Genomic DNA, 12,420 nt, shown 5'->3' with positions numbered 1-12,420 from the left:
CATTTTTCCAGAAAACCTTATACCGAATTAAGTTCCTCAGCCTTACCGTGTTATTCAAAGGCATGTACTTTCACTTAATACCTGATGCTTGAACATGTTTTTCTCTCTTGTTAAGACATGTTAAGAGTTTCTTTAATGACTTATTGCACACAGTCCTCTGTCTTCTCATGTTTTTTCGAACAGGAACAAGAGAACTGTTGGAAATGTTTTTGGTCAGGGAAAGATGCTATGCAATTGTGTTTCACACATAGAGGTATTTTTCTGTATGAGGTAACATTTCCTGCGATAGAGAGAGAATGAGAGAAAAAAAGAGGAGAAAATGATCGAGAGACTTGTAGTGAAATCTGTCAAAGGTAGGCCTACTACATGATGCGGGGGAATCAAGGGGAATTCCACAGCCATTCCATTCTGTTCCAAACACTTCACAGCTCAGTTTAGCAGCACAGGAAAACACAAAGAGTCAAGGTCATATCACTCTCCCTCTTCCACGGTAAATCTTAGCCTGTACAATCCCATGCCAAATCAACATTCCAAGTTTCTGCATGAATGATACTAATTCCTGAACCTTGACATAATGTTGGAGGGCATATCTTTATATGTGAGGCAATAATCCTTTCATGTGCATGATTCTGGTATTAATTTCCCTGGAAAAGGAGACAGAAAGTGTCAAAGAGGAGGAAAGTCTGGCCTCTACATGTCAAGAAGACTACAAAGTGCACACTCACATTTGCCCTAATGCCATAAGTAATGCCTGGGCAGATCTTATCAATCAAAGCAGAACAGAAGAGGGGAAAACTCCAGTCAAACAAGAGAAGATGAGAATGGCTCTTATCTTTGTTTACCGTAAGCACAGAACACTCCAGAATTCTCTGAGGGCTCTTTGTGACATCACAACTCCGAGTTCTGGATTCGGTTCTAAATGGAGTCAACTTTGTTGACAGTTAAAGGCCAATTCACACCGCACAGACAAACGCCAACAAACTCCAACAAACAAGTTGGCTCGAGTTGGCTGTTGGATTTAGAATCTTGTGAAAAAAAACTGTCATGTTCACACTGCATATCTCTATATCTATAAGCATGTTCAGTCGGGTGAAAACAAACTCCAGCTAACTCCAACCAATGCCAACAAGGGTAACACACTGATCCAACAAACTCCAACAGACTAGTTTGCTGGAGTTTGTTGGCGTTTGTCTGTGCGGTGTGAATTGGCCTTAAGAGTTTAAAGAGCCTGATCTGTTTGTCTTTGACGCCTCGGATCTTTGGCGCTGCTCAGATTCACGGTGGTTTGTATTTCAGAAGCTCCCGAGAGCATCATGTCTCTCGGAAGATAAACATGCCGGTCTGTGATTGATCATTTTCTGATTGTTCTCATATGAACTGATAATGTGGCAGCTTAGTGGCATCATGCCAAAAGAACGCTGTGGTGTCATGATTGAAATAACCTACCTTGCTAACAGTTCATGGAGGGTCAATTTCTTCAGTGCTGCAAGCATGATCCATAAAGGAATTATTTAAAGAATCTGGCACGGAAGAATTTTTTAAAGCTTTGACCTGAATCCCTGTGAACGGTGTAAACCAGGACTCATCGCCCTACATTACCACTTAATCTCCCTGATGCTCTTTTGTTTGAATGATAGTAAACCCACAGCTGTTCCGACATGCAGCGAAAAGCCTTCCCAGAAGTGAGGAAGCTGTTATAGCAGCAAAATGATGGTTTCAGGATCATGGTTTTGAATTAAAATGTTCAACAAGCATGAATGGGTGTGGTGTCAGGAGTCCACACACTTTCATTTAATGTATACTGGAAAACATACTGATGTTTTGATATAAATATCATAAATGCACCATTCATCTGAAAGATATATTATGATGTGCCTTGCTTCAGCACACCTTTTTAAAAACACTGTGACTGCTTAATAGGCTATTTGTTTCTACATTTCTTGTTCTATTAATCTGTTCTATTGTGTGCTCTTCTATTCATATAAAACAGTGTTTCTCACTTAGTTTTATTTTGAGACCCAAATTTCCCTTTGAACATCAATTCAAAATGTCAACATAAATGTCTTTACATGAAATATTTATATGGAATATTACCATGTTGTAGGATTTACTCTTTTTTTTTGTAAAACATACTCCAATAATCTTTTATTAATTTTGTACATTGGCCAATAAAATATGTGAAATCATTAACATACATAGGCTGAAGAGAAGCACTGGCATTTCTAAAAATGCATAAATGCATGTAATTTACTAGGAGAGCACATGGAACAAACCCTGGGCCAATAATGTATCACTTATAATTTGATTCAATGCACATTCTTTGAAGTAAACATAAATATGAAAGAGTGTTTTCTGTTTTCTTTTAAAAGATAATAAGCCTTATTTTGTCATCGTAAACCAAGCATGATTACATGCTTACTGTCATTTTATTATTTGCATTTAGTATTGTTTTTTCCCTGTTGCCCATCTATCAGAACAGCCCTGTGAAAACTACAATTTGAGAACCACTAATATAAACCAATATGTTTTTTTATTACTGTCCAGGGCTTTGAAGGGGATCATTTGCTTTTCTTTTAGGCTGATAGATGACAATCCCACACACAGGACAGGTGGATGACGCTGATTCAACCTTTACCTGAGCATTACTGCTCTTAAACACTGCTAGACATAATGTCTCCAACACTGCATCAAAGACACACACACACTCACCACCTACATCCACTGAACTACAGTATCATTCATTAAAACCCCACGATAACAGACGTACCGTCTCCCTGTGCTTAGAGAGATCTGTGAAGGTGGGTCCTGCAATAATAGAGCAGCTGTCTTGACTTCAGAATGTGTGTGTGTCTGCAAGTCTGGATATGGATTAACTTAATAGTGTGTGTGAACAGAGAAGTGTCTTTTAAGTAGGATTTTAAACTGTCTGGCTTCAAAATGCAGTATTACGGTCAGTCTTTTACACAGAAGCCAATTATTACCTGACCACATAATCATGCAGTGTTACGATGTAAATCACTGCCTTTACGATAAATAATTTCATGATTTCAGCACAAATGTGTCACATTGCACGCTCACCGAGATAACAAAAATGCTGAATGTCAAACTCAAATAAAATGGACTGGTATATCCATATTTTAGATATCTACCACAAAGATAATGTTAACTAAATGTAAATCCACCCCTTCACTATTTTAAAAACTTTTTATAGAGAAACCTAAACAAAAGCTTTCAAGACCACAAAAGGTTTCTATGTAAAGTAAAAAGGAAATGAATTACACTGAAAGGTCACATACTCAAAATATGCAAATGTTTTTGCTCTTAATTTATAATCAAGTTTAGATTTTGATGTGCTCAAACTATGTATCCCAGCAATACCCTTCATAACAACTTGAGGGAGCACAGAATTAGTTTGTTGAATAATTAAAGAAAATTCTTCCTAATTAGTCTTTAATTGCCCTCCTTTACACAGAGCTCCTCTGCAGGGACTTAACGAGGTTTCTCTCATCATTAACCCCTCATGGGTTTAACGACCACCGGGCCTTATTTGAATTTGAAAAGATTATAATTTATGCAGATTTGTACAACCCCAGGCTCTTTTGAGAAAGAGAGAGAACCTCACAAAAGACAGATTTAATGAGTGATCTTTTCACAATAGTGTGTCAGATAGAGAAGGAGAGAGTGAGCCACAAAAAAGGATTTTATTCTCTCATTGGACCAGCAGGTGTAGCTGTACACAAACACACAGTTTTACTTTTCGTCTCAATTTGCCACGCATTTGAATTTTTTCCTACGCACTAGTATACTATTAGATGCATAATCTTTAAGAAATATAGATTTGGTTAATATAAATACCAGTGCCCCCTCCAATTCGCTAGTTTTATTTGCATAGCGCTTTTCATAATCTACATTGCTTTACATAAATCCATGATGTTATTCTTTCTAATACCTATATGTCTCATAGTCCACATTTAGCAGTTCAGAGCTAAAATAAGAATGCTGACTGCACAAAATATGTTTGGTATGACCCCTGCTGACCTCTGCCACACTTTTTACACACCCTAAATGAAGCAGACCACAGCCAGTGTGTGTGTGTGGGGGTGTAAGGTGGTGTGTGTAGGTACCACCTACCCACTGTTGGGGAGTAAGTAGTTACATGTAACGGAATTACGTAATTTAATTACAAAATAAAAGTAATTGTAATTAGTTACAGTTACTAAGAAAAAATGTGTAATTAAATTACAGTTCCTTATAAAAATGTTAAGGATTACAAAGGGGGTTGCATCTGATTTTTTCACACACACTCCCACATACAGATTTAATTGATTTCTTTCATAAATTGCAGTGACTGCTCTAAAATATGAAACACCAATGTTTCAGAAGTTTATAACATGCTTATCCGATAACTCTTATATTTCCTATATGGGTTTATGTATATGCTTTATTTTTTTAAGATTAGCTGTTTTTTCTAAGGCATTGCTAGATTCCAGTGTTTCCAGTCATAGCTATGCAAATATTTGATTTAAAAAAAACAGTGTCATAACTATTAAACTATTTCTTATGATTTTAAATCTGTATTTAAGCTCAGAATGATTTAAAAGTAAGTCTGATTTTGTGATGGCTGTGCTTCAAAGGGGATATCGGATGCCTATTTTCCACAAATTGGTATGATTCTTTAGGGTCTTCTCGAAATGGTCTCAGTGGTCGTGAAAAACAACACCCTTTTTAGCTTGTCAAAAACAGCTCTGTTCACAACGACTCATTTCAGTGCATATCTCTTTACATGCTAATGAGTTCTGCTCACCCCGCCCCTCTTTTCTGTGGAAGAGCAAAGGCGATTTGCAAATAATCATAAAAAATATAAAGTTTGAGACGTATTTCTTCTGGAGGTGCAGCTGGATCATGAACAATGGGTACTGATCCATCCTTGAGTTTGAACTTTTAAAAAAAACCTGCCTTGAATTGTCCCTCATTCAGAAAGCAGTTTGGAGTAAAATGATTATCGCAGCAAGACATAAATGAATTTAGTGAAAGTGAAGTGACATGTGGCCAAGTATGGTGACCCATACTCTGAATTTGTGCTCTGCATTTAATCCATCCAAGTGCACATACACAGCAGTGAACACACACACACCGTGAACACACACCCAGAGCTGCTTTCTCCTTATTCACTCCAAAATCAAAATGGCTTGATAATTGAGACTGTTTAGGTTTTTGGGTGAAAAAAAGGAGTGACTTTTTATCATTGTAGGGTGGTTGTGTCCACATACTGCTAAGATTTATATGCAAATGAATAATATGATTTTATCAATGATTATGAATAATAATCTCCTTTAAAATTAAAATATTATAATCTTAATTCAAGTCATAAGGGACTTTGAAAGTCAGACAGTTATCAGTGTTGAGTTCTACTGTAAGGTTAACCCTGCCTGGTTTACATGTTTGAAAATGATTAACAGTTGAAAACATTAGAAATTTAGAAAAGTAATTAAATGTAATCAGTTACATTAATAAATGTAATTGAAAAGTTACACTACTCATTAAATTTTAAGTAGGGTAATTTGTCATCTGTAACCCATTACATTTCCAAAGTAACCTTCCCAACACTGCACCTACCACTGGATGCCTCAGTAATCCAGGTGTTCTTAATCTCTGACCTCTTACACACAGGTTTTGGCATCTGTCTTTTGAAACCAAAAACCTCAGATGCATAATGCAAGTAGAGGTTAAAAGGTCAGATGGCATCTGCCACTGCCATATAACACTATTCTCTGTAATATGATGATCCTCTTATGATCATTTGCCAGTTATCATAATATTATTGATTTGTATGTTATTTGAGATAAAATCACCAGTGCCCGTATTCATGAAGAATTTTAATGCAAAAAGTAGCTCCTAGTGACAAAATTCTAAGAAAATTCTTAGAAATGTGGGCGTTTACTCTTAAAATTAAAGAAAAAATCCTAGTAAAGAAAAAAGTAATTCAGAAAGCATATTAACCCTTAAAAGAGGTCTTAAGGTCAAACTTGTTAGAAGTACGGACGAGGACTTTTAAGGGGCTTAAGAGTTTCTTTAACAGCGGAGAAAATGGACGAAAATGAAGAGGGAGAAGAAATGTGTTGCACTGTTGCACACAATGCATGACAGTGAGTTAATAACACACAGTTCGTGCAGGGATCATGTTTGTGACTGATCTTATTAAAGACACGCTAACATCTCAGACACCGCGCTGAATTGCCATAGCACCAGAAATCACTACATTAAAATATTTGGCAACTGGAGAAATGCAACTATGCAGCAGTGATGATTTGGGTCTGTTACAGCACTTATTAGGCTTATATGTCTCTGTTCATTTAAAACACAGTAAATATGCAGGGCCGGCGCCAAGGGGCGTCGCGGGCCGTGCCCCCCACTTTCCATCCTCTCCCCTCCTTGCTGAACGCGATCGATTTTGAAAGCGAAAGTACCGATAAAACAGCGCACATAATGCGATTGCACGCTTCAGCGAGCGTCAGCAACTGCACGAGATCACAGATTGCAGCCCCCCCCCCCCACCCATCCGACACACACACACACACACACACACACACACACAAACAACGTGATTTGTGCCCCCCCCCCCTAGAAATTTAAATGCCCCCCGATGGAGGTGCCCTGGCGCCGGCTCTGTAAGTATGACAGCATGGTAAATAAAAAATTTATATATATATACATATATAATGTGTGTGTGTGTGTGTGTGTGAGAAAGAGCGAGAGGAAAAATTCCGCCTGTAATTTCAAAGTGAAGGCTTATAATATACCCTACTCTTAAAAGCACTCTTTTATTTCCTTCTTGACAACCAACCAATCACAGTCTTCAAAAGATTGTGTCATACATAGCAACGGGGTCAACCCCGCCTCCTCACTAAGATGAAAGTTTTTGTCTTTTCCTCCTTACTCAGAGTTGCTCTCAGATCGGTCCCGAATCGCTCTTAAGCTAAGACTCCTACGTAAAAGTTTTTAAGCTAAATTAAGAGTTTTCTGAGAGATTCTTAGAATCTTTATGAATACGGGCCCTACAAAACAAATACATTCCCTGGTGCTCTGCAAAATCAAGCTCTGAGAAGATCTCAGTTCTGAGAACTCAGCAATAACTTTGATGGTTCTTTTGTAATACAGATCTATAAACAACTTCTCATTTGGTACAAGAAGTTTACTGTTCATAATACATTCAATTAACCAAGTTTAGTCTAAATCAAATATAAGGAAATCAGAACAAACAAAACAAACACAAGCAGTGTTTAGCATAACACCCTGTAAAGTGACTGAAACAATTTACAGAATGTCACTGAAAAATAAAATAAAATAGAGCATTCCATGACATGTCAAATTTCACAATCACACCAAAAGACAGAAGTACAAGTGATTGGTATTTCATAAACACCAACAGGAATCATCATCAAAAAAAAAAAAAAAAAAAAAAAAAAAAAAAAAATCACAATTAAAGAACTTAATGCTCTATAAGACGCCATCTAGAACTTGACACTAGCATCAAAAATACTGTTTGCGGCTGTATACTGTTACTGATTGTGTTGTATTTAGTGCCCATTCGCTAATTGTCACGTTTAGTACAGATCAGATTTGCATGTTTAGCTTTGGGAGATCACAAATTGTCACTGATGACTTATTTTCTAAATTCTTAAATGAAAACCCAGGGTAGAGGGGCGCAGTGAATGTGGCCTGGATTCTGTGTAGGAGGGTCATTTTGTCAGAGACATTGTAAAAGGACACCGTTCCTGCTTCTTGATCAAGAAACACTCCAATTTTAGAGACCAAGGAAATGTCAGTCTGCAGCCAATTGTGCTCCACACGAATATTAGATTTCGGAAAGTCACATTTCCAAGATTTTTTGTTAGATCCAAAGACAAAACTTGTAGCACTGTTTTCACATGAGAATGCAACAGAGCAACCTGATCCTTCCCACTGAACTTCAAAATAACAGCGTCCAGATAGTTTCTCTTTACACAAAACCTGCAAATAATCCCCAAAACTCCCGTAACTGCCATTACACTTTAACACAGATTTGTTATTCTTCATAGAGAGTGAAGAGTAGGTTGGAACATTCAGATTCAGATCAACGGAATCTGTTGATAAAAAGAAAACTCAGTTAGCAAGAGCTTTCTCTAAAAGTAATTTTACAGCAGATCTTGGATTAATCTTTCAAATAAATTGACTTTATTTGTATTCTTGTTTAATAAAAGCCTCTCCAGGGTTGGCATCCTCTAATTCCCCTTGGACTTCACTCTAGCACACATTTATAAACAATTACAAGGCAACTTACATATCAGAAACTCTTCTCTGGTCTTGGGTTGAGATGGCAAATCTGAACAAAAAGAATACAAGTAAGTAAATATTATTGTATCTGAGTGGCATGTGAGAGTAAAAAAAAAAGAAAAAAGAATGCTGACTTACACTTTTTGATCTTCTTATTGTTCACAGAATTCACCATTACATGGACAGTGGGAACTAAAAAGATAAACAAGAAAAATTTGTTTACCATGATTTTTACAATCTGCCGGTATATTGTCAAGTCAGATTGACTTGACTCGAGTTGACTTGATTTGACTTGTATATTGTGTATGTTGTGGTGTAAATTCTAAATGATGATTACAATTCTGGCTTCAAACTTTTTCTTGGCTTTAAACATGAACTATGCAAATTAACAAAAAGAAAACAGTAAAATTAAATACATAAACATTTAAAAGACATCTCACCTTTCTCTGATATCCTCACAATGTCTTGTTTACAGAGTTCATCCAGTTGGCTTTTGAGCTCATTGATGACTTTTTCTATTTCCTCAAATGTCAGTTGTTGGCTGACAGATGTGTTGCACAAGTCTGAAGATTGGTAGTGGGAAAGAGAGGAGAAATTCTGTAGAAAAAAAAGGTAAATATATATATATATAAAACATTTCATGGTAGGGCTTTAAGTGCAGACCTTAGTCTGTCTGACATCACAGCTCAGTTTATTTGGTTGATTTAAAAAGTTTTTTACCCATTTAAAAAGGTGGATGCAGTTCAAGAGAACTCTGATTTGCGCTGGATGTTAGAATGAGAATTCAAGTGTCATTCAGATTTAAAAATGAAAAAAAAAAAAAAAAAAAAAAAAAAAGATTAAAACTGTGAAGCTGACACCTTCTCACCCTGATTTATTTCCAAGCCCTTGAATGACCCATTAAAATAGTCTATTAGCCTCTCTGTTAACAGATTTTAGTGATGTCCTAGTCTCAGTACAAGGATGTAAATTAATCAGATTCCTTCCCTACAAGATTTTTTTACCACTCTGTCTGCCAAATAAAAAATTAATTTAAGCACAACAATTACAAAAGTTTTATAAGCAATCGTCAGGCATACAACCTGTTTGAATGTAAAATGCAAAGAATCAAACCAAGAATTACAACCAATCGATGTTCACTGAATGTAAATATGCTTATAGTTTATATATTTTGAATATAAACACTTTAATGCCTCTGATACTGAAAACTCCAATGTTTTATGAACTTGAGTATGAACAACAGGTAAAAAGTTAAAAAATCAAAGTTGATTTCAGTGAGTGTCAGAACAAACTTAAAAGAAAATAGATGATCAGAGTTACCTGAATGACATAGATGTCATCCTCTATCAGTGAAAGCTGCCCCAGTTCATCATGTCTCTTTCTTAGGTCACTGATTTCCTGCTCCAGTGTATGTATGAGTTTCTCAACTCTGTTTATTTCTGCTTTCTCCTGAGCTCTGATCATCTTTGTTATCTCTGCTCTGCTTTTCTCCATGGAGCTGATCAGCTCAGTAAACATCTGCTCACTGTGCTCCACTGCAGCCTCTGCAGAGCACTGTTAGACGAAAAAAAACATGCAAAACTGATTTCAGAAAGTACACCATTTGTGTAAAATATTTTAGCTTATATCATGACTTTCTCATTTTATCAATCATAGTCAAAGGAAAATTCCTTTTCTCCAAGAGACATAAATTACTAAATTATGAAATAGTATAACTCACTTTAGCTTAGTATATATATATATATATATATATTGTACTATTGTACAATCAACTGCATATGCACATCAATATGAGGAACTAATGAAATAACAGTGGTAAAATTTGTAACTACATCTTACAATCAGCTCACCTTGTGAGAGTCCACAGCTTGTCTCAATTCTTGTACCTTCATTTCTCGCTGACGCATTTCCTTTTGTAGGCCATCCTGATTTTCTTTCAACTGTACCTGAGATTAAATTTGCAATAGTTCAAAATAATTTCCGTAATATGTTTGTTATGGAAACTATTCACAAAGTTTTTGACTGTTCACAAAGTGAAACTGTCTTTGTTTTTTAATGAAAGGTATTTTGAGCTAATGAGCTTCTTTTGACAATATTATAAGATTATAATTAGTCTAATATCGTTTACAATATTGTTCAGAAAATTATCATCTGTCAAAAACAAGTTTTCTCTGTTTAATATATTTGACTGACTAATTTTGATTCAGTGTATTTACTGATGCAAAATATTACGCAGACGTATCTGTCACTTTACCTGTATTTTTTGTCTTTCTGCTGCAGGTGAAGTCATGCTATGGTTCTGGTGGTTGATCAAAGCGCACTGCATGCATATCAGCTGCTGATCTTTGCAACAGAACAGCTCCAGCAGCTTACGATGTTGGGAGCAGATCTGGTCCAGTAGATGTGGTGAGGCATTGACCATTTTGTGCCATTTTAAAGCAGGAGATGTATAATGAGTTTGAATGTGAGATTCACAGTAAGACGCCAAACATGTCAGACAGGATTTGATAGCTTTTAGTTTGGTCTCTGTGCAGATGTCACACTCCACATATCCAGACACGGCAAAACTCAGGACAGGAGAGGCTGTTCCAGCTTCTGGTGCTTCTCTCGTCATTCTCTCTACAACTTCAGCCAGCACAGTGTTTCTGCTGAGCGCTGGTCTTGGGCTGAACGTCTGCCTGCACTGGGGGCAGCTGTAAACACCCTTCTGATCATCCAGATCCCAGAATTCATTAAGACACTTCATACAGAAACTGTGACCACAAGTTGTCGTTACTGGATTCTTCAGAAGATGAAGACAGATTGGACAGTTAAAGAGATTCTGATCATCAGAAGATTCTGCCATTTTGCTGCTGTGAAAACAGTAGGAAAAACTGTAAGTGATGTAACTGAAAAAAACTGGATCATGTAATCAAAGTTTGAGACAAATCTTACTTAACAACTTACAAAAATAAACATACCTAAACATAACATTGTCATTTATGGATTACTCAATATCGCCACTATAAGATTTAAATATCTTGTTATCTCCCCATAAAGGTGAGCACAGTAATGTTGCAATAAATCAATGTTGGCATAAACTCAGGCAATGGCATATGATTCAAGTACAGGCATAAATCTTTGTCAAAAGTATTATTCCTTTCTTTAGGACTAAAACTTTTTAATGTAAAGTGAATGAGTGCACATTTAAATTCAAGAAATTTCACAAAATACAATAGTAGTTCAAACAAATTCAGAAATGCAGCGTTTTGCTTCAAGCTACACTTGGTTAAACAAATGAATTATATAATTAATCTAGTTACAGGTGATGCAATTATTAGTTTATTGCTCTATAGCTTTTCAAATCAAACCCACCGCCTTTCTTTCTACTGTTTTCTTAACAAAATGAAATGGCAGCGAGGGTACATATCATGTTTAATTGTTTAATATTTAACTAGTAACGTTAATAAACTTCGGTTCCATAACGTTCTACTCTCATTAAAAGTGTCTGTGTACAGGTGAATCTCTGTAACAGTTACTCACGACACTTCTTCAGAAGAGAGGCAGGCGAGGAGATGCAACACGATGAGCACCAAAACATTTCCTTCCTATTTTGAAATGAATACGTCATAGATACAAACGTGGCTGCTAAATAGGCTATCCCAAGATTCAAAGCGGTTCGGAAAATGCATAGAATAATATGATTTAGCGTGATATTTATAATGAGAATAAACTAAGGCATACTAGATACGTCTAGAAATTAATCAGAATTTTATGTTGGCTAACATTACGGTAACCGTGGAGATGCAAGTTATTCACAATTAACTTGCGGTAACACTTTACAATAAAGGTATATGAATATTCATGTAATACTTGAATGAATGCTTACTTAAATGTGTACTCATGTTTATTGAAGACATGAGCTAATCCTGAACCAATCAAGAGCTATGGATTCATCCATGAATAACTCAGCCTTAAAGGGATAGTTCACCCAAAAATGAATTATGAAAATGAAGTAATTCTGTCATTAATTACTCACCCTCATGCCGTTCCAAACCAGCAAGACCTTCGTTCATCTTCTTCTTCTTCAATGGCTGTTCACTCCTGAGTATTACCGCCTACTGTATA

At 36.2% G+C, this 12,420-nt stretch overlaps 1 protein-coding gene across 1 annotated transcript; it reads right to left on the bottom strand.

The window, feature by feature from the left end:
• Window positions 1-7,614: 7,614 nt before the first annotated feature.
• Window positions 7,615-11,158, bottom strand: ftr81 (finTRIM family, member 81; the record flags this gene model as incomplete). Its single annotated transcript, XM_079439917.1, has 7 exons — window positions 7,615-8,123; window positions 8,321-8,362; window positions 8,452-8,505; window positions 8,754-8,910; window positions 9,634-9,867; window positions 10,164-10,259; window positions 10,568-11,158. The coding sequence occupies 7 exons, from the start codon at window positions 11,156-11,158 to the stop codon at window positions 7,615-7,617; spliced, it is 1,683 nt and encodes a 560-aa protein (XP_079296043.1).
• Between the last annotated feature and the right edge of the window lie 1,262 nt (window positions 11,159-12,420).

The sequence above is a fragment of the Barbus barbus genome (genome assembly GCF_936440315.1).
Source record: "Barbus barbus genome assembly, chromosome: 18".
In the NCBI taxonomy this organism is placed as follows: domain Eukaryota; kingdom Metazoa; phylum Chordata; class Actinopteri; order Cypriniformes; family Cyprinidae; genus Barbus; species Barbus barbus.
The sequence above is the reverse complement of the archived record's forward strand: the minus strand, read 5'-3'. Positions and strand labels throughout refer to the sequence as shown.